Source organism: Dermochelys coriacea, chromosome 3 (assembly GCF_009764565.3).
Source record: "Dermochelys coriacea isolate rDerCor1 chromosome 3, rDerCor1.pri.v4, whole genome shotgun sequence".
In the NCBI taxonomy this organism is placed as follows: domain Eukaryota; kingdom Metazoa; phylum Chordata; order Testudines; family Dermochelyidae; genus Dermochelys; species Dermochelys coriacea.
Genome location: NC_050070.1, coordinates 160,775,056 through 160,798,921, shown reverse-complemented (window position 1 = coordinate 160,798,921; position 23,866 = coordinate 160,775,056). Strand labels below are relative to the sequence as shown.

The 23,866-nt window shown below is 44.0% G+C and overlaps 1 protein-coding gene across 1 annotated transcript in view; it reads left to right on the top strand.

Annotated features, from left to right (window-relative positions):
* The window catches only part of DNAH14 (dynein axonemal heavy chain 14), a 551,687-nt gene that overhangs the window by 224,892 nt on the left and 302,929 nt on the right, over nt 1-23,866 (top strand). Inside the window, exon 28 of the mRNA XM_043511487.1 lies at nt 19,654-19,728. Within this exon, the coding sequence (XP_043367422.1) occupies nt 19,654-19,728 (75 nt within the window). The remainder of the gene's footprint in view (nt 1-19,653; nt 19,729-23,866) is intronic.

The window sequence follows — 23,866 nt, the reverse complement described above, 5'->3', positions numbered from 1 at the left end:
GGCCGGACGAATTGCATCCGAGAGTGCTGAAGGAATTGGCGACTGTGATTGCAGAGCCCTTGGCCATTATCTTTGAAAACTCGTGGCGAACGGGGGAAGTCCCGGATGACTGGAAAAAGGCTAATGTAGTGCCCATCTTTAAAAAAGGGAAGAAGGAGGATCCTGGGAACTACAGGCCGGTCAGCCTCACCTCAGTCCCTGGAAAAATCATGGAGCAGGTCCTCAAAGAATCAATCCTGAAGCACTTAGAGGAGAGGAAAGTGATCAGGAACAGTCAGCATGGATTCACCAAGGGAAGGTCATGCCTGACTAATCTAATCGCCTTTTATGATGAGATTACTGGTTCTGTGGATGAAGGGAAAGCAGTGGATGTATTGTTTCTTGACTTTAGCAAAGCTTTTGACACGGTCTCCCACAGCATTCTTGTCAGCAAGTTAAGGAAGTATGGGCTGGATGAATGCACTATAAGGTGGGTAGAAAGCTGGCTAGATTGTCGGGCTCAACGGGTAGTGATCAATGGCTCCATGTCTAGTTGGCAGCCGGTGTCAAGTGGAGTGCCCCAGGGGTCGGTCCTGGGGCCCGTTTTGTTCAATATCTTCATAAATGATCTGGAGGATGGTGTGGATTGCACTCTCAGCAAATTTGCGGATGATACTAAACTGGGAGGAGTGGTAGATACGCTGGAGGGGAGGGATAGGATATAGAAGGACCTAGACAAATTGGAGGATTGGGCCAAAAGAAATCTAATGAGGTTCAATAAGGATAAGTGCAGGGTCCTGCACTTAGGATGGAAGAATCCAATGCACCGCTACAGACTAGGGACCGAATGGCTCGGCAGCAGTTCTGCGGAAAAGGACCTAGGGGTGACAGTGGACGAGAAGCTGGATATGAGTCAGCAGTGTGCCCTTGTTGCCAAGAAGGCCAATGGCATTTTGGGATGTATAAGTAGGGGCATAGCGAGCAGATCGAGGGACGTGATCGTTCCCCTCTATTCGACACTGGTGAGGCCTCATCTGGAGTACTGTGTCCAGTTTTGGGCCCCACACTACAGGAAGGATGTGGATAAATTGGAAAGAGTACAACGAAGGGCAACGAAAATGATTAGGGGTCTAGAGCACATGACTTATGAGGAGAGGCTGAGGGAGCTGGGATTGTTTAGTCTGCAGAAGAGAAGAATGAGGGGGGATTTGATAGCTGCTTTCAACTACCTGAAAGGGGGTTTCAAAGAGGATGGCTCTAGACTGTTCTCAATGGTAGCAGATGACAGAACGAGGAGTAATGGTCTCAAGTTGCAATGGGGGAGGTTTAGATTGGATATTAGGAAAAACTTTTTCACTAAGAGGGTGGTGAAACACTGGAATGCGTTACCTAGGGAAGTGGTAGAATCTCCTTCCTTAGAGGTTTTTAAGGTCAGGCTTGACAAAGCCCTGGCTGGGATGATTTAACTGGGACTTGGTCCTGCTTTGAGCAGGGGGTTGGACTAGATGACCTTCTGGGGTCCCTTCCAACCCTGATATTCTATGATTCTATGAATAAACATGGGGAAATAGTTTTACTTTGTATCATGACCCATTACTCCCATTCTTTATTCAAGCCTAACTTAATTGTATCCAGTTTGCAAATTAATTCCAATTCAGCAGTCTCTCGTTGGAGTCTGTTTTTGAAGGTTTTTTTGTTGAAGAATTGCAACTTTTAGGTCTGTAATCGAGTGACCAAAGAGATTGAAGTGTTCTCTAACTGGTTTTTGAATGTTATAATTCTTGATGTCTGATTTGTGTCCATTTATTCTTTTACGTAGAGACTGTCCAGTTTGACCAATGTACGTGGCAGAGGGGCATTGCTGGCACATGATGGCATATATCACATTGGTAGATGTGCAGGTGAACGAGCCTCTGATAGTGTGGCTGATGTGATTAGGCCCTATGATGTGTACCCGCATGGCCCCACAGTATGCCAACATTTTTATGGCTGACTTAGAACAACACTTCCTCAGCTCTCGTCCCCTAATGCCCCTACTCTACTTGCGCTACATTGATGACATCTTCATCATCTGGACCCATGGAAAAGAAGCCCTTGAGGAATTCCACCATGATTTCAACAGTTTCCATCCCACCATCAACCTCAGCCTGGACCAGTCCACACAAAGAGATCCACTTCCTGGACACTACGGTGCTAATAAGCGATGGTCACATAAACACCACCCTATACCGGAAACCTACTGATGGCTATTCCTACCTACATGCCTCCAGCTTTCATCCAGACCACACCACACGATCCATGGTCTACAGCCAAGCTCTACGATACAACCGCATTTGCTCCAACCCCTCAGACAGAGACAAACACCTACAAGATCTCTATCATGCATTCCTACAACTACAATACCCACCTGCTGAAGTGAAGAAACAGATTGACAGAGCCAGAAGAGTACCCAAAAGTTACCTACTACAGGACAGGCCCAACAAAGAAAATAACAGAACGCCACTAGCCATCTCCTTCAGCCCCCAACTAAAACCTCTCCAATGCAAGGATCTACAACCTATCCTGGAGGATAACCCATCACTCTCATAGATCTTGGGAGACAGGCCAGTCCTTGCTTACAGACAGCCCCCCAACCCGAAGCAAATACTCACCAGCAACCACACACCACACAACAGAACCACTAACCCAGGAACCTATCCTTGCAACAAAGCCCGTTGCCAACTGTGTCCACATATCTATTCAGGGGACACCATCATAGGGCCTAATCACATCAGCCACAATATCAGAGTTTCATTCACCTGCGCATCTACCAATGTGATATATGCCATCATGTGCCAGAAATGCCCCTCTGCCATGTACATTGGTCAAACTGGACAGTCTCTACGTAAAAGAATAAATGGACACAAATCAAGAATTATAACATTCCAAAGCCAGTTGGAGAACACTTCAATCTCTTTGGTCACTCAATTACAGACCTAAAAGTTGCAATTCTTCAACAAAAAAACCTTCAAAAACAGACTCCAACGAGAGACTGCTGAATTGGAATTAATTTGCAAACTGGATATAATTAAGTTAGGCTTGAATAGAGACTGGGAGTGGATGGGTCATGACACAAAGTAAAACTATTTCCCCATGTTTATTCCCCCCTCCTTCATCCCCCACTGTTCCTCAGACGTTCTTGTCAACTGCTGGAAATGTCCCACCTTGATTATCACTATAAAAGATTTATTCCCCCCACTCTCCTGCTGGTAATAGCTCATCTTAAGTGATCACTCTCGTTACAGTGTGTATGGTAACACCCATTGTTTCATGTTCTCTATGTATTGTGACAGGACAAGGACAGATGGCTATGGAAGAGTAGTGGGAGATAGATATATTAGCTCCAGGCTAAACAAATCCCTGGTACCAGGAAATTTGGCAGCTGCTCCAAGTCAATTAAGACACCTGGGGCCAATTAAGAACTTTCCAGAAGGCAGGGAGAAGGCTAGGTTGATTGGGACACCTGAAGCCAATCAGGGGCTGACTGAAATTAGTTAAAAGCCTCCCAGTTAGTCAGGTGGGAGTGCATGTCAGGAGCTGTGGGAAGAAGTTGCGCAGTGGAGCGGCTGAGTAGTACACACCATATCAGGCACAAGGAAGGAGGCCCTGAGGTAAGGGTAAAGTGGAGCTTGAGGAAGTGAGGGTGCTGTGGGGGAAGTAGCCCAGGGAATTGTACATGTCATGTTTCTAAAAGATCATCTACCATAGCTGATACTATTAGGGTCCCTGGGCTGGAGCCCAGAGTAGAGGGTGGGCCCGGGCTCCCCCTCCCCCACCTTTGCCCCCTGATTAATCACTGAGACTGGGAGACAACAGAGACTGTGCAAGGAAGAATAACTTCTCCTCACCTCCCTCGCTGGCTTATGATGAAAATGGCTCAGTAGACTGTCTCTAGAGAAAGAAGGGTTACGTGGAGGGTCACAGTGAGCCACTGAGGCTAGTGATATCCGCCAGGAAACGCGGGACCCACAGAGGCAAAGACAGAGCTTTGTCACAGTATATAAATCTCCCCACTGTATTTTCCACTGAATGCATCCGATGAAGTGGGCAGTAGGTCAAGAAAGCTTATGCTCAAATAAACTTGTTAGTCTCTAAGGTGCCACTAGTACTCCTTTTCTTTTTGCAAATACAGACGAACACGGCTGCTACTCTGAAACCTACTATAAATACTAACTCCAGAGAATACGTTGTCTCAGCATTTCTGTTTGTAACATGCACAGTGCCTTATAAATCTAGAAGTTGGTCAGATTTGTCACATAACAGCTGGTAAACATTTTGCATTAGAACAAATGCATTCTGCAGCCCAGTGTTTCTCACTTTTCTAAGATATATGAGATATTCTTCTTCAAGTGATTGCACACATCCATTCCACTGTAGGTGTTTGTGAGCTCCAGTGCACAGTTGTCAAAGACTTTTTCCCTTAGCGATATCCATTGAGGCAGCATGCACACCAGCAAGCTCACAGGCATAAGAAAAAAGCCACCTGACCTCCCTCAGTTCCTTCTTACCGTTTGTAATGGTTTTTGGAGCTCCCTTTCCTTGCATCTGCAAGTCTTTAGTCAAATCATGTAAATAGTGCTCATTGTAGTTCAGTGTAGTTAGTGTATTTAATACAAATTATTGTTTGTGTGGATCCAGCATCCAGGCTGGGTACTGGCTCTGGTATCGGAGATATGCCGTGTGCCCTGGGTTTCAAGCCCTGCCTGAGTTAGTGCAGTGCCTAACAGTGACCCTCACTCCAGCTGCCTGAAGTGCTTGGGGGAGGCTCACATGAATAACAAATGTAGTATTTGTAAGGGATTAAAGCCCGCTCCAAAAAAGACAGGGCAGCCAGATTGAAAAATCTGCTGCTGAAATTGGTTCTGTGTCCTCCATCTGAACTGTCTACCTTGGTTTGGGTACCGAGCACCTCTGCTTTAGTCAGCAGTGCACATTCTGCATTACTGGTACCAACAGGCAGATTGTTGTTGCTAGTAACAAAGAAGAGGCACTGTAAATTGTACTTGGTACAAGGATCATTGAAGAAGTGAAGAGGTTTAAAGACTCAGGAGGGTGCTCAAAGAGGATGCACTCCCCAGAGCACATCTCTAAGCAGGGGAGTTCGTTGATACCAGGGCCCAGTACAGGGCTGTTCTGACCAGCTCCTGAAGCGCAATCATTGGGATCATCTCATGCCCTGGTACTGTCTACTTCTGAGGCATTTGAGGCATTTAAATCTCTCAGTGGCACCATCACTGGCAGTTCAGGAGTCTCACCTGGCACTGGTGCCCAAGCTACCAGCATAAGTGGTTTCACCACCACACTGGGCAGGTCCAGCTGAATTAGCCATCAGGGTGCTGATTAAGACAATGCTGCCTAAGGGGAAGGCACAGATCTCCCTGTCTCTCCTTTCTTCAGAGTCTGAATCTTCCTCACTGGTACTGTTCAGTACAGCCCCATGGTAGCAGCAAGAGGCTTCTTCTTCATCAGACTCTGAAGTGGAATCCTATGTGTCCCAGCATAGCTAATCCCACCATCAAGAATATACTACCTGTCCACTCTGGTTTTATTCTCAGTATCAACCCAAGGGGCTTACTGAAAGGACCCTGGGGCCTTACCAGTGGCCATTTTAGAACTCATGGGGGTTTTCCCCCTAATCAAGAGCTTCCCCACATCTACCTCAGCTGGCTCCATCTAGTGGCTGTCAGGAGCACTGACACTGCAAAACACCCTAGTGTTGGCACAGAGCCTGGCACCAAGTGGACACAGGACCCCTCTCATTAGCATCCACAAGAGGAGTGGGAAGTGGACCAGCCTTCAAGACTGCTGGCATCCTTTTTTTCTGAGGAAATTGTGGTAGAACCTATTCCTTTGCCTCCTGATGATTTTAAGACACATCAAGAGTTGTTGAGGAGGATTACTGTGGTCATGGATATCTACCGTCAAGGAGTCCAGGAAAAATCTCGCAAGTTGGTGGACTTCTTGGTATCTCCAGCCCTAGCTAGAGTAGCTCTTCCTATTAATGATGCTATTTTAGGACCTACCAAGGTTCTTTGGCAGACCCCAGCTTCCCTGCCACTGACAGCAAAAAAAGACTGGAGATGAGGTACTATGTCCCCTCTCAGGGGTTCAAGCACCTCTATAATCACGTCCCTCTGGTCTCACTCATAGTGTTAGCAGCCAATGAAAGATAGAGACATGGTCACCAGACATCAACCCCCCCAAAATAAGAAGGCCAAAAAGCAGGACTTACTTGGGAGGGAGCTTTATTCCACATATGGGTTACGGCTTCCTATTGCAAACAAGCAAACTTTACTGGGGCACTACGATTTCATCTTGTGGAATATAGATTCAAAGTTCAAAGACAAGATCCAGATGATATGAAACAAGAATTCCAGATATTAATTGAGATGGGGAAGTTGGTTGCCAGAATGGCTCTGTAGGTGGGTCTAGGTGCAGCAAATTCTGCAGTTTGGGGCAGGGTCCAACAATGAAATGCTTGTCTTGGTTACAAACTTCTGACTGCCATCTAGGAGTTCAACAAACAGTCTGGTTCATCAAGGCAGGCAGCATCCTCCACAAGCTAATTTTGATGGACGGGTTGAGAGCAGTGTACCAATTCTAAGAGTGCCATCTTTTTCTTCCCAAGTTTTTGCAAACTGTTTTTTGCAAAAAGTTTTTCCACCTCCATTGTGATTGGGGCCACATCACAACAGATAGGTGGGTTCTAAGCATAGTGGAAGTGGCATATACACTCCAATTTATTTCTGCTCCCTCCCACCTACCCTTCCTATCCTCCTTCAGGGATGTCTCTCATGAGGCAGTGTTACTGCAAGAAATACAATTGCTTTTCCTTGTAGGAACTATAGAAGAAATCTATCCTGATACTGAAGGCAAAAAGGGATCTCCAGCCTATTTTAGATGTAAGGGAGTTAAACAAGTGCCTAAAAAAGACAGAAATTCTGGATCATCACTCTAGCTTCTGTTATTTCTTCCCAGGAGCCAGTGGACTGGTAAGGTGCTCTTGACTTAAAGGATATTTGCTTTCATATGGCAGTTCATCAAAGGCATAGAAAATTTCTGAGATTCACTGTCAGCTGATGCCCTTATCAGTTCAGTGTTCCCCTTTGGTCTGTCAGCTGCCCTGCATGTATTTACAAAGTGTATGATCACAGTAAAAAAGGAAAAAGGAGTACTTGTGGCACTTTAGAGACTAACAAATTTATTTGAGCATAAGCTTTCGTGAGTTACAGCTCACTTCATCGGATGCATGCTATAGCTCACGAAAGCTTATGCTCAGATACATTTGTTAGTCTCTAAGGTGCCACAAGTACTCCTTTTCTTTTTTGCGAATACAGACTAACATGGCTGCTACTCTGAAACCTATGGTCACAGTAGCAGCATTCTTCCAGAGGTCAGGGGTCCACATCTTCCTTTATGACTGGCTGGTAAGAGATCAATCCAGGTTGCAGGTGTTGTCCAGCATAAGCAAAATCCAATTCATCTTTGATGCACTTGGCTTAGTGATCAACACAAATAAGTCATTCCTATCTCTGATACAGAAGATAGAATTTATTGGCACGTCCTGGACTTGACAATGGTCATGGACTTACTGCTGCAGGCAATGTTTTATGCAATGCAAAATCTCATTCTAGACTTAAAGGCTTATCCCATCACCAGGTGAGAAACTATGTAAGGCTACTGGGACACATTGCAGCATACACTTATGTAGTCCAATATGCCAGGTTGCATTTTATGCTCCTTCAAGACTGGTTGGCTGAGGTATATTCCCCAAGGTATATTCATACCAAATTAGATATTATTCTCCCTTAATTGGTGAACATACCCAACCAATATCTGCAAGGGTGTTTCCTTGTCCTTCCCTAACAATATCTTTCCTTAGTTATGGATGCCTCAAACCTGGGTTGGGGTCTACTGGTACCCCCACAGATGCAAAGTCTCTGATCTACTCAAGAGCTCAGTCTACATGTAAACAACAGGGAGTTGCGAGCTATCCGGTTAGCTTGCTCACATCAGGGGAAGGGGTGTATTGGTGCTGACCAACAATATGGCAGCCATGTTTTATGTAAACAAATGAAGAGGGCAGTCCTCGCTACTTTATTGGGAAGCAATCCTGCCCTGGGACTCTTGCATAGCCAACTCTGTGGTTCTGAAAGTAGCCCAAGCTCTCAGAATATGCTGAGCAGGTTATTTCTCAGTCACCATAAGTGGTCCCTTCGCCCAGACATAGGGAGGTCTATTTTCCAGCAATGAGGAACTCCCCAACTGGATCTCTTTGTAACAAAAAACAACAGGAAATGTCAGTCTTGCTCCCAAGTGGGCCACAGTTGAGGTTCATTAACGGATGCTTTTCTACTGCTGTGGTCAGAGGGTCTCCTGTATACTTTCCTCTATCCCTCTTCTGCCCATAGTTCTATGAAAGGTCAAGCAGGATAAGGCCTCTCTTAAACTGATTGGTCCTGCATGGCTCCATCAGCACTGGTTTTCAAACCAGTTAGACCAGTGGTAGGCAATCTGCGGCCTGCAGGCCACATACGGCCCATCAGGGTAATCCTCTGGCGGGCCGCCAAACCGTTTGTTTACATTTGCATGGCCGCCTGCAGCTCCCAGTGGCTGCAGTTCGCCATTCCTGGCCAATGGGAGCTGCAGGAAGCAGTGTCCAGCATATCACTGTGGCCCGCAGCACTTCCCGGAGCTCCCATTGGCCAGGAACGGCGAACCGCAGCCACTGGGAGCTGTGGGCAGCCATGAAAATGTAAACAAACTGTCTGGTGGCCCGCCAGCAGATTATCCTGACAGGCTGCATGCGGCCCACGGGCTGCAGGTTGCCCACCACTGAGTTAGGTCTATCAATCATTCTACCACTGTCAGTCTCACTACATACAGACTTGATTTTTCAGAGTCATGATTTCCTCCTCTACTCCAGTCTACAGGCTCTTTGCCTGACAGCCTGGAGGCTTTGTGGTTAACATCAGCGGAGGAGTTCTGTTTGATAGAAGTTCAGGATGTGCTGCTAAATAGAAGAAAACCATCAACTAGAACTTCTTACCTGGGTAACTGGAAGAGGATTGCCTTCTGGTCCAGACTGAAAGGGGTTTCCCCCTTTCTTGCTTCTATTCAGCATGTGCTGGCTATCTTCTGTCCCTGAAACATAATAGATTGACGATTAGCTCAATCAGAGTACACTAAGCGGCTATATCAGCATTTCACCCAGCTGTGGATAACCACTCTCTCTTTTCCAACCCAATGACTAAGATTTTTAAAGGGTTTGGACAGACTGTTTCATCAGGTACAGAACTCTATTCCACCATGGAGCCTGAGTCTAGTCTTAACAAAGCTGATGTTTGAGCCTCTAGCAGCTTGCTTTCTGTTGTACCTTTTGATGCAGATAGCGCTGTGCAGAAAGCATGGGAGTTGAGGGCGTAGTATCAGAGTTTCTGCATGGACAAAATCTATCTTCATCCTCACCCAAGTTTGCTTATAAAAGTGGCTTCCATTTTTCATATTAACCACAAAATTCTCTTACTGACCTTCTTCCCAAAGCCACAGAGTAATAAGGAGCTGGAGATGCTCAGGATGTTAGAAGAATTTTAGCATTTTATCTGAAAGGACTAAACCTCAGTTGTTCGTTGCATTTGCAGACAGAATGAAGGGCAGTCCTATTTCCACACACAGGATTTCATCATGGATATCCAATTGTATTTGCCTTTGTTACAAGTAGGCTAACATCAAGCCACCGCATAGAGCGTTGGGTCATATGACTAGGTCCCAAGTGACTTCTTTGGCTTTTCTGGCTAGCATGCCTATATTGGACATTTACAAAGGGGCAACTTGGTGATTGTCACACATTTACCTCTCATTACATTATCTCTCAGCTATGTAGACACTATGCTGAATTTGGATGAGTGATCCTCCAATCCCTGTTCAAAGAGACTCTCAACCCACCTCCAGTTGGGACTGCTTGTGAGTCACCTACAACGGAATGGACATGTGCTATCATGTGTAGAAGAAATGGTTATTATATTTCGTAACTGTTGTTCTTATAGATGTGTTGCACATGTCCATTCCATAACCTGTCCTCCTTCCCCTGTCTATTGGAGTCTTTCAAGTAGAAAGGAGCTGAGGAGGGTCAGAGGAGACTTGGCCCTTTATGCCTGCGAGCAGCAGCAGAGGCTCTCATGCCACCCCAATGGGTATCACAAAGGGAAAAACTATCCTACTGTGCACTGGAACACAACAACACTTATAGTGGAATGGACATGTGCAACACATCTCTAAGAACAACAATTAAGGTTAGAAACCGTTTTTTCACTCTTCTCTGCTTTCCAGAGGTGGTTCAGTGTCCTATCACAGAGTGTGCTGGCCATGACCTCTTTTTTGGTTTGCTGCCAGAATTTCTGCATGTAAGTGACAGTTTATAGTGCTCCCAAACATTTCCTTTGCCAGCTTTACTTTAATATGTATTTTTAGTCATTAGTGAGCAACCTTTACTTTTCTTCCTCCTTCCTCTTAGATTGGGTATTTAGCATCATAGTGGTTTATAACCACCCAGATCTGCCCCTGCAGTGCCTCCCTTCTGGGATTACTCCACCATGGCTGAGTTTTCCAGAAAATACTGGACTAAATCAAAGCAGTGGTCCATATATGAAGAAATGTTTACAGGCTCATCTCAAGATAAATTATGCCCTGCCTGTTTACAGCCACCTGATTCTCATGCTGCCAGGGTATGGAGCTCAGAGTTGGGTTGGCATGTTGGGGCACTCCTTCCCTAGAGGACTCATGACTCCAGTACAGAAAAGCCCAGTCAGGATCTCCTAAACTTCTTGGGTAGAGGGCCCAAGGACAAGGAGGAGACCATCTTACCAGCTCAGAGGGTAAGCCCTGTGACTAACCTGAGCCACACACTATTTCCCCCCTAAATACTGAAGTGGGTTTCATCTCACTGGGGAAAGAAGGAAGGCTCCAACACAGCTCTTCTTCACAACAAAAATCAGGGACCCTATCCTACTGACAGAGGAACTATGACCATAAGGGTGAGGACACAGAGGGAAACATACCTAGGGCGCTCAAGGCTCATGATGAAAAGAGCCACAAGAGACCCTGACCTGGCTACAGCTGGGCAGCAACTTCTGAAAAACAAGCAAAAAGAGCCAGAAAGGAAAAAATATAAAAAATGTATATCTGATTCAATGTTTTTCTTTTTTACTGAGGAAGGTGAGCTCTCCAGTTCAGGTTTCTGAGCAGGACTTGGAAAAATGCATCAAAGGACTTTCTGCCCTGACAGATTTAATACTAGTCACAGAAAGGTTGCATAACACATTTAGATCCACCTAGAGCAGATACCCAATAAGAAGGTCAAGGGCAAATGCCCATCAGCCAAATCAGTTACCAAGACCCCAGTCCTGCTGCACCCTTACTATGAGGACATGATCAGGGATCAGTAGGAATACTCTTGTCAGGGTAAGTGCATTAGCAGGCATGCACTTAGATATCATAAGATACAAGAGCCAAAAAAATGCCAACACAGAAGTATCAAAAGTAGATCCTGTAGGTGGCATCTTTAGCTAAAGATCACATAATCCTATCAGAAAGGGATTTCTTGATAGCAAGATGGAAGTCGAAGGTATTTTGAGGCTTTCTTGGCTGCCTTCAGAGTTCCCTGGCCACTACCTATTTTGCAAGAACCACAGTATTCTTGCTGAATGACCAACCCTGGATGACAAGGACCAACCTGACTTCAGGTCTAACTTAAAGAAAGTATTCTAGCTACAGACTTCATGTCATATGTGTCTCATTGAATGCAATATGATTCTCAGCCAGGGCCATGTTATCCGCTCAGCAGCTGGGCACCACATTTGATTATATCCTTGGGTGGCACAGGTGCACACCAAACAAATGTTGTGCTCATCCAGATTCACAAGCTCTCCACTATTTGGAGATAAATTTAATAAGACAGTGGTATACAGTGCATGCAAACTGCAGCAATCCCTCCCTTTCCCATGTGGTGCCTCAAGAAGGGACGACAAGTGCAGAAATGTTCCTTTCATCCATCCTTTTCATAAAAATACCAAAGGAAAGATAGCAGGTATGTCAAGGGAAAACCCTTTAGCCATGAATCAAGTGGCAAAACCAGAGGTGGTAGCAACATCTCTAAGGACTCACCTATGAGTCTGTGCCCCTAACCACATCTGAATCTAGGAAGCAGAGTGTCCCACTCTTCTAATGGAGACATCTGTCCATCACTGACAAGTGGATGAAAGCGGTAGTAAGTTTTGGTTACTGCCTTGAACTAAGGGCCCCACTGCACCACTTCTTCATCCAGTCACCCATCTCAAGCATTCTTATCAAATGCAAGCTAGTATTGAATGAAATCTGTCACCTTCTGGACAGAAGAGCAATAGAATTACTACCCTCAGAAGAAAGGTTCTTAGGGCTATATTCCATATTCTTTATTATCCAGAAATGTATAGTATGAGTTAGTCATCTTGGACCTAACACCGCTCTACAAATGAAGAAAATGAAATTGTGGATGCAAACTTAGCCTTAATGGTAGAATCCCTGTCAAAAGGGGATTTCCTTGTCTCAATGGACCTAGGAGATGCATAACCGCATCCTCGTATGTCCATGTCACTGCTATCTACTGAAATTTGTGTATGGCACAGCTGACCACCCTCTACAAAACACTGCCATCCTTTTTGTCAGCACCCAAAGTTTCTATCAAGATGCTGGTGGAGGTCATAGCCCAACTTTGGTCCCAGGCTTTCATCTGTATCCTTTCCTGGAGGACATTTCGATCAGTGCTCCAACCAAAGAACCAGTTCACAGCACCACAAGTTGGACACTTCAAGCATGCTGTTTTGTGATAAACGTGAAAGGAAAGCTCCGATTCCTTTCACAAAGATAGCTCACCTAGAAGTGGATATAGACACTTCTGTGGCTGTAGTCTGTCCTTTACTGGACAGGTTTGAGAAAATCCAAAAGCTTAGATCTGTGTTTGTAAGGAACACAAGGCCATCCATATCTCAGTGTCTCCAACTACTGGGCCTTCTGGTTTTGTGTATAGGAACCACCTCCTGGGGAAGATCCCATATCATTTTCTCCAGAAGTTTCTTCTCAAGGTTTGAAACCACTTACCGGAACGCATTCAGTATCAGGTGCTGGTCCCAAACCAGGTTCTGGACTCCCTCAGATGGTGGACAATCCTAGAAAATGTCTGTAAGGGTCTTTCCATATGCCGTACAGACCCACAGGTACTCACAACAGATACCAACCTAATGGTGTGCAGTGCACATCACAGACACAGAATAATGCATGGCACATAGGACTCTAAAGAAAGAAGCCAGAGCATCAAGCTTGTGGAGCTTAGAGTGGTTGAAGTTAGCCCTAAGAAAGTTCTAGAGCCACCTCAAGGGCAACAACATTCTGGTCCTATTCTACATCACTATTATAGTGGCATACTTCAACAACCAAAGGGGAATTTGGACCTCAACTCTACATTCAGAAGTAATAGAAATAATGGAATGGATGGGGAAAAACCTCTCTTCCATGAGAGCAATACATATAAACTGAAGCATAAGAAAGACTGGCTTGTTCAGCAGATGTGTAATCAACACAGTTTAGTGAGTTTGAATCTGAAAGTCTTGAACTTGGTCTCTCAGTAATATGCCCTCTTAGTACTTGGTCTGTTTGCTAGTTCCAAGAACGCAAAGCAGCCAGTGTACTTCACCAGGGGAGCATAGCCCATTTCTGTGGGGATGGATGCTCTCCCACACAGATGACCAAAAAGTCTGCTTTGTGCATTTCCACCTCCTCTACATATGTGGAAATGGATCTAGAAGATAAGGAAAGAGGAAGCAAAAGTGATAGTTCTGTCACAACAGTGGCTGAGGAGACTATGTTTTTCTGATCTGGTAGGCTTAGCGTTGGAACTTCTGCTGCCTCTGCCAGTGAGACTGGACATCCTCTACTACGGTTCCATCCTCCATCCAGACCATTTCCAACTGACAACATAGCTTTTGAGAGTGAAGAATTGATTGCCCTTGGACTGTCCAACCAAGTGATTGGAACTCTACTGTCCTCCACACAGCCTTCAATACAAAAGGCCTACTCCTGCATCTGGTTTAGATTTAGTTCATGATGTCATAAAAACAACAAAACCTCATAGGACTCTAGTATTCCAGCTATTTTGGATTTTCTGCAGAACAATGTGTACAGGGGTCTTCAGTCCGACACTATAGCATACTAAGTAGCCTTAAGTAGCATCTTACATGAATGGCCCTCAGACTCTGGCAGAGAATCTTCAAGTCTCAAGATTTTTCAGAGTAGTCAGACTGGCTAGACTCATGATCATACCAGTCTTTCCTAAATGGGTTCTATTGCTGGAGCTAAAAGACCAGACCATTCACCCTTTTGAACCACTGACATTGGTCACATGTTCTGTCTATTGACTAAATCCTATTTCCTGGTTGCTGTCACATATGGTTGGCATATTTGCCAAGAGACAAATTTTAATTTTTATATATATGGAGGATAGGTCCATCCATGGTTATTAGCCAAGATGGTCTGGATGACAGGGAATAGATCACTTGATAAATTGACCTATTCCGTTCACTCTTTCTGAAGCATCTGGTACCAGCCACTGTTGGAAGACATGATTCTGAGCTAGATGGACCATTGGTCTGACCCAGTATGACCATTCTTATGTTCTTATGTACTGTTTGCGGGCCAGTTAGTCGACCATACATAGTTTACTGGTTGATATTGAATTTTTTGTTAATAATCATATTCTGAGAGATTCTGCACAGATTTAGAATGATCTTTTGGCAGCAAGCAAGAGAAGAGGGCTTGGCCAGTATGAGCTGTGCTACAACACTGAACTGCCTCTGGAACTGTAAAGAGGAGGGGGAATAGCTCGTACAGTCTCAGAATTGTGGGAGACATTGCTAGCAGAAAGGAAGTTATGTGGTAATAAATTTCCCATTCTTTGGTAAATGTGTAGTTAAGAAACAACTACTGTGAAAGGCATGATTGCTTATTCAAAAATTTAAAGCTAAATCTACAAACTAAAGCCCCAACTCTGCAAACATTCATATGTGCGCTGAAATCAGTGGGTTAAAATATTTTTTCCATAAATGTAAAGTATCTTTGACTGTGAGAAGTTTTTTAAAGAATCTAATTAATATTTTATCTGAATCTCTCCAGCATTACTTACAACAGATCATTTTTTCTATTAAGTGTCTATAAAATAGGGATAATAATCCCACTTTTGTTAAGAATTTTGAGATCTATAGATGAAAAAAGCACTACATACTGTAAATGCTAAATATAATTTTAATTTTTGAAGGCTTTGAGTTATTTCTCTAATTGTACTTACCCAAAATAGAGAGACACATTAATTCTCTCTTCCACTTGTGTTATTCTCTAGAACAGTTTATCTTATGTTTTACATGTTTAGCATGCCATTTGTGGAGCTATAAAGTATAAATATGGTATTAATCATTTATGAAATGCATACATTGCTACCTCAGTTTTTGAATCTTAAATAAAAAAGTGATAATGAAGCCAGATAACAAAATTGGACAAATTATTGAGAATGTTAATGTTAGAGCAGGGGCTTAAAAAAAGAACAGTGTACTGATTAACAATTTAAAAAGGTGCACAGTATGGAAGGGAGCAGCAAAATTGCATTACACAACCTGAAAATTGGAATATGGCTGTTAGGGATTTTCAGACAATATGTTAGAGCTATATTGGAACATTAAAATCAACAGATATTAAGCTTATTAAATCTACTGATTGGTCACAAAATAAATAAATTATAACTTAGATACATATGTAATGAAGAGAGGCCAGATCCTTAGTGAAGATTTGGCCCAAGATGTTTAGGGAGTGACTACTGCTATGGGGAAATAGACTGAGTGAAGGAGAAGATCTGCCATATAAATGTCAACAATTGGTAACTTATCTTTCATTGGAAAAAGAATGCGTTTCATTGGATTCAGAAATGTACATAAAACCTAAAGGTTTTTTTTCCCCAAGTGATTGTTCACATGGATTTCACTCTTGGTGCACATATACCCCATGCATGCAAGATTGGATTGTTTTGGCCAGCAGTATCTGTTGGAGAGGGACATTTTTGAACAATGTACCATACATTGTTTCTTCTCTAAGTGGACTCAAAAAGCTAGAGAAGCTTTCCTGAAATTGTTCCTCCTTGAGTGCGCTATGCAATCCTCTTCAGACACCATAGGAAAGATGCAGCTAGACTTCAGTCCTACAATCGGTCTTGCTCCACAAGTGGCCTGTGAGCTGAGATTCTACCCTGTGTTCCCAGGATCCGTTGACCAAGAGACCCTGTCCTCCTCCATTATGGCTTTGATGACCTCTTATGGGAGGGAAAGAGCACGAGTCCAGAATTGAGCTGAGACACAGATCATCCTCTCCAGTGTGTATTGAGTCAAGGCACAAGACTTGTAGTTCACAGCTCAGTGGCGGAAGGGCATCTAATAGCCTGAGAAGAGTCCAGAGAGCACCAGAAGTAGCCATTAAACCAGAATACAATGCATCTTTCAGTACCGATCCTTCAGCACTTGGCATCTCATTACCCAACATTCAGTAGACTGTGCTTCTGTACAGGAGGAAGAAAGTGGTGAGTAATAAAATCTTCCAGGGGAAGAATCAACTTGTCTCTAGTGTCACAACTGAGAACTCATCCTCTACTGACAAGACAGTAAATCCCTGGATTTATTCATTCAACATCATTCAACAGTTTAAAGGTGTTCCACCAGAGTTTGATCAAGCTCATGGCAGACACTCTGAATATATCTCTGTAAGTGGTTCAGGACAAACTTCACAAACTCCTGGACACTTTGCACCCTTCCATGCCTGGCAGGCTCAGCAGTTCCCTAAATGAGGAACTGTTGTAACCTGTGAAAAATCTATGGCACACCCCAGAGTCCATTCTGATCACATCCAAGTGAGCTGACAAGAGGTACCAAGTGCCTGCCACAGGATGTGAGTACTTTTATTCCAACCCAGTACCACAGTTGCTTGTGGTAGCTGCTATCCAAGATAGGTTGAAGCAGTAGGGCCTCCCAAATCGATACTGAGGGAGAGAGACCCAAAGATATTGGACCTATTCTCACACACAGTGTTTTCATCTGCCAGCCTCCAGATGTGTGGCTCAATGTCAAGTTCTTCTGTCCAAATAAAAATTATTTGAATTGGGACAAACGGCCACAAAAACACCAACAGGAACTAAAGACCCATCATGTCTGAAGAAGAGCTGATAACCTACACTTTCTTTCTTACTTTTCTTTCTTTCTTTCTTACAGGCTACACACACTGTGTTGACCCAGTGATGTATGCTATGGCTACATCAGTGGCCATGATGGGAAGACCTTCCTGGCTCCAATCTTAAGGGATTCACAGGGAGGTCCAAACATCAAAGAAGGACCTTCTCTTTAACTTTTTAATTAAAACAAGGGTGAGGATCTCCATTTCTTAAAGGACTGTAGCCTTTGTGTTCTCATGGATTCTGTGTTCCAGTCCCAAGGAGAAAACAAGACCACAGACTTCCTTCATGTAATGTTCCTCTTCTTCTTCTTCGCCTCAAAGGATCTTGGAGCCATCAAGAAAGAAGAGGTTCCACTGACAGTCCTCTGCCTCTTCCTCTACTGCTGCACATTCTGCGGTTTACCCCAGCTAGCAGGTTTGACACCAGTATTGAGAGTCTGATGGATCCTCCAGAGGATCTTCTTCCTCTTACTCTGTTTTATCCATCACCAATTTCACAAAGCCTGAACTTGGATCATGTTGTACCAGTGGACCCAGAAAAATTTAAATAAGGGGTATTCTATCCAATTCCACTTCCTTCCTCATGCTTCCCCCTACCCTCCCCATCTCAAGAAATAGATTCTTTCTACAAATGGGAGCTGTGGAAGAAGTGCCCTTACAGTTCAGAGGTATTGGGTTTTATTCCCATTATTTTCTTATCCCAGAGAAGAAAGGAGGGAGATTGGTGTTCCATTCAGGACTTAGAAGTTACAATAAATTAATCTGTCATTTCAACTTCAGGATGATGATTCTGGCCTCCTTAATTTCCTCATTAGATCCTCAAGACTGGTTTGTGATGCTCAACCTGCAAGACTTCTACTTTCACATATCCATTCATCTGTCCCACAGGAAATACCTCAGATTCTTAGTAGGAATATCTCACTACACTACAGGGTCCTGCCCTTTCATCTTTCCATGGCACTGAAGGTGTTCACTAATGGCTTGGCTATCATGACAAGTTATCTAAGGAGACAAAGGATCCAGATCAGCCCATACCTCGCCTAACAGGCTGATCCAGATCCCAAATGGTGACCAACTCAGACTCTTGGGACATATGGCCTTATGCTATATGTGATGCAGTTAGCTAGACTTCACCTACCCTGTATGCAAGAGTGTTTGAAATCAGTGTATATATGAGGAAGACATCCAGTGGGCATAGTGGTCATGTCCCAGAAGTCCTCTCCTAATTAAACTGGTGGTGAAAAGTGTGCAGTGGGGTATCCTTCTCTGCATCTCAAGTCTCTGGTACCAGACCCCTCCATTCAGCGATGGGGAGCTCAGCTAGATCACCTTTAAATCCAGGTCCTATGTTCCCCTCTGGAAGCTTGTCTCCACATAATTATCCTAGCTCTCAGAGCCATTCACTTGGCATGCCAGGCATTCCTGCTGCTACTCTAGGGATGCATAATCCAAATGCTGACATATTATACCACAGCTATGCATTATTATCAACAGTCAAGGGGAAGCAAGAGGCCATTCAGCTATGGAGCTGGCGCTTTCTGAGTCAAATCACACCAGCAGCTCTGCACCTTCCAGGCCTTCAGAACACTTTGACCAGGACAAGCTGGCTAATGATGGACAGACATGTGAGATGGGTTTAAAATTTTTTGCTGCAACATTATTAATTAAACACTGGGGAGGGACACTATATTGCCCACCCTAGCTCTCACATACCAAACATTTAATTGGTTTCAGTGCAGGTTACAAGGCTTCTAGCACAAGCCAAACAACAACTGTTTTGGAAGAAGTATCAGAAAAGTCAAAATATACCGTAAATTCATGCTTTATAACACTTTGCCTTTCAATAAATGTTGCATTAACCAACTTATAGGGTGTAGACATGGTCCCACTGGATACCACCTGCCAAAATAATCCAATCTTGGGGCGGGGTGCATGCACACCAAGCGTGGAATAGATATGAACAAGTCACAAAAAACTAGAGTTATTTTAAGGTAAATAACCATTCTTTTCTGGATGAGATCCTTCATGCATTATACAAGGGGTCTAAGCCCACAATCCCCATGGAGACTAAATTCCCATTGAATTCTTTGGGAGTTATGCACATGAATGAGCTGCAGAATCAGGGCCTGAGGAGTCTGTAACCCCTGTAGAAAGACAGTGATCCCAAAGGAGAGGAAATGTTTTCTCACACACTGGATGATGCTCAAGTGTGTAGAATTGAGAAATAAGAGGTGCAGTAAAACTCCTTATGCCTACAATTGAAATAAAGTTCTAAGAATATGAAATTAAAATGTTCAGTTGTTTTCAGTAAGTACTGACTTTTCAAATTTTACATTACAGGATTATTCGTGTTAGAGGCCCTGTTGAGCATTGGCTAGGAAATGTAGAGAGCAGCATGTTTGATATGGTAAAAAAGTAAGTATATATTTCCCATTGAATAAAAAATTCTCTATTACAATCATTTGTGTTATATATTTATTTGTATTTGTGGTAGCATCCAGAGGTTTCAATCATGATTGGGATCCCATTGACCTAGGTGCTGTATAAACACACAGTAGGAAATAGATAGTCTCTGCCCCCAAAGAGCTTACACTTGAACAAGGGACTTAGAATTATTTTTAAAAAAAGAAGCAAGGGCATACCATAGACACTCTTATCTAGAGCTAAATGAAAACTGACAATGTACAGAATTTCAGGCTTATGTTTGGTAGCATTGGCATGCAGGAATGCTCAGAAATCATTTGAGATAACCAAACTAGTCCTTTCAAGACAGCAGAGCATGATTTCACTGCTCTTGGAGCATATTTTATGTGCAATTCCAGTTGAAGATGGGGGATGGTTCTCAATAGTCTAATCACGTATTAAACAGCAAACAAAATTGTACTAACACTTCTTAAAAAAACAATTGTGCAGATGGTTTAGGTGTGTAATTTTCAATCCCAACAAACCCCATTTCTTTCCACTTCATGTACACTTGAAGCATTATTCTGTCTTGTTTTGATTCTGAATTATCCTCTTCTCCTTATATAAGCTTTATTCTCAGGAGCAATTGGTAGCATGCCCCTCCCCGAACATCTGTCTCCGGACAGACGTCGCACCCCTTTGACCTCAGCCCAGGTCTCCCTTAAGAGGCAGAAGACTTTAGAGAATTCAGGGAAAGCTCTAAAGAAGAGGAATGTGGTCTCCCATCATAAGGAGACAGCTTCCAAAAGGCCCCGATCTTCCACTAAATTTCCAGTGTCGGAGGCCTCAACCTCTGAACTTGGTATCATGGAAGCAATGAACTCTTCCTCCAGTACCAGCAGAGCCAGAAGATCCTGGAGTGTTTCAGAGAAATATGGCTCCAGTAGGCCCATGTACCATGAAAAACAGGATGCCCAGGACATACACTTCTGTAGAATGGCACCATATACATCAGACTTACCATCGATGCCTTCTCTCTCTGACAAAATTGAAGCACCAGACACCTGAAGCCCCAGCACCTACCTGCTCCAGATCAACAGTACCATCCACCTCAACTGCTGCATTGGTACTGATCCACTCCGTACCACAGGAATACCACTACTCCAGGGACTTATCTGATTTAGATGAGCTGGAGTCTCCACTGTTTATGGGTACCAAACAACTCTTGGTACCAAGATCCCAATCTCTGGATTACCATTGCTTCCCAGTATTGCAAGATTCTGTGCCTTTTTTTACTGGGGCCCCCAGCTTTGGAGGATATTGAGAAGGATGATGAATATATTCAGTCAGTCTCCTATTATTGGTGCATACTGGGACAGAAAGCCATACTTTGACAGCCATACTTTGACAGGTCCACAACAGGAACAGTAGAATCACTTCTGGGTGCCCCCCTCTCTTCTGTATGGCCTCCCCCTCCCCCCAGGGGCCATAGTAGGATCTTTGGCAGCATATCGGCAGCAATTTGCCAAATTCCAGCTCCATTACATCAAAAGGCTAGGGTTATACCGTCTCCCAATCAAACCCCCTTCATGAGAAGATCTCTGAAGAACAGGAGAGTACAGTGGATAAGGAGGCTTTCACTGGTTCCCCCTGGGTGCCACCCGGAACTGAGATACCACTGAGCCCCCTGGCCCACCAGCCTGGGCTCCCTCTCACACTGTACTGGTGTGACAAGCTACAAAACCCTCAGGCCTGCACTATCACTAGCATACATACAGATAGGGACACACCCAGCTGCAGTTACAAGCAGCTCTCTGACCAGCCCCTGCATGGGAAAGCTACTCCCAGCTCCTCAGGCACAAACCCCCTCTGGAGTAAAACCCCAAAATTATTCTGTCTTGTGCTGCACAGAGAACTGTACAGCATAAGCTCATAAAATTCACCCCCCTTCAATCTGCCTCTGAGTTATGATTCCCCAACTGTACAGATACATAGTCAATATTCATAACTTCAGATACAAAAATACATTCATACAAATAGGATAACAATATTTGGCAAATCATAACCTTTTCAAATGGCCTCTTACATGACTTATCTTGCATGAAATACATCATAACGATGTCATAATCATATTATCATAATATCACTATGAAGAATATGGGGTGCAGTGTCACAGAGGCCACCCCTCAAACTCCTATTTCATCCTCATTTCCAGACAAGGCAGTCATGCCTTCACCACCATTGATGGCCAACAATTTTTGCCAGTTCCAGGATTTTGTGGAGAGGTTGGTTGACAGCCTTCAGATATCTTTTGCAGAAGCTAAAGACTCACAACACAAGCTCCTGGACTTTCTGTAGTTGGCAACATCCACCTGGGTTGTGCTACCCTGGAAGCATCCCTAAGTGCAGCAAAGACTGTGTGGCTAACTTCTGCCACCCCATCTCACCAACTTGCAAACCGGCAGATAAGAAATATCATGTTCCTCCCAGGGACTCAATTTTTGTTCTCCCCCCAACCCTTCCAGACTTAATTCTCTTGTAGTGGATATTGTAAATGAGAGGGGTAAACAGCTACCAGGTCTGTCTCATATGATAAGAATCAGAAGAAGTTAGACTTTTTTAGATGAAAGGATTACTCATTCATATTCCTCCCATTTTGGATCATAAACTGTCAGGCGATCATGGGCAAGTATGACTTCATGAATTACAACACTTTCAGACCATCTTTGTGAAGGGTCAGTTATTAGCCAGAACATCTCTCCAAGTCTCCTTAGATACTGAAGATGACCATGCCAAATCCCTCTCCACAGCTGTTGTTATGGACAGGGCGTTTGAGGTTCATGAGAGAGTTTCAGAATACTTTTGAGGATCTCCAGTTTGATGGTCGGAAGTTCTTATCTGGATCTACAGATGAGTCCCTACATACACTGAAGAAATCCAGGGTTATGTTGAGATCTCCATTATACACACCCCTATGAACAAAAGGAGATTTAGCAGGTGTCAAACTGCCCGCACCTTTCCCAGTTCTCTTGATTTTACAGAACCACTGAATCCGCTGGAAAGAGACAAAGATTCCAGAGGAAGAGAGCTCTTCACCATCCTTCAGCAAGTACCCACTTGTCCCTGAAACAACCATTAGGATGGGTTGATCGAGGGTTCAATTCCTCCCTCACCTCTAGCTTGCAAGCTACAAACTTTTGCCCATCTTCCTAATTTTGGTGACCGCCTTTCCCATTTCCAACAGGCTTGGTGGCATATTGCAACAGACAAGTGGGTCATGGAGGTTATAACATTAGGCTATGCTATCCCTTCCCTCCCTACCTCCCACAGCCCTTCTCCATCCCTCTACAGGGACCCCTCTCATGGGACTATACTGATTTGAGAAATGCACTCTCTCCTTCAGTTAGGTGCAATAGAAATGATCCCATTTTCTCACAAGGTGAAAGGGTTTAACTCAAAGTATTTTCTCATGCCAAAGGACAGAGGGTGGTGCCTGAGCTTAGATCTGAGACAGCTGAACAAATTTGTAAAGTCACAGAAGTCAGGATGGTGATGCTGGGAGCTATAATTCCTTCCTCGATCTACAGGATGCCTATTTCTCTATATATTTCCATTTCCACACACTGGAAATACCTACATTTTACTGTGGGCTGGGATCATTTTCAATATTAAATACTTCCCTTTGGTCTCTCTTCAGCTCCAAAGGAATTCTCAAAAGTTCTAGAGGTAGTAGCTGCTTACCTCTGGTGAGAGGCAATTTTAGTTTTTCTGTATCTTGACAAGTGGCTACTCAAGGGCCAATCTTGCAAAGCTGTACTGACTTCCATTCAGACAGCCCTTTCTCTCTTCCAGGAATTGGGTCTCCAGCTAAACGTAAAAAATATCCATGTTAATCCCTGTATGGAGAATATAGTTAATGGGGCTGCTCTTGAATTCGTGTGCAGCCAGGGACTTTCTTACCATAGACAGATTCATAACTTTGGCAAATCTGATCAGGATAATTCAATGCAGCTCCTGAACTACAATGAGGAGCTGTTTACAGCTTCTGGGTTGCGTGGCAGCTTGCGTCTTGACCGAGTATGCAAGACTATGCCTGTCATGCTGCAGATCCTTCAGAAGGATCAATTCCTTGATCAGAGACAACTTGGAC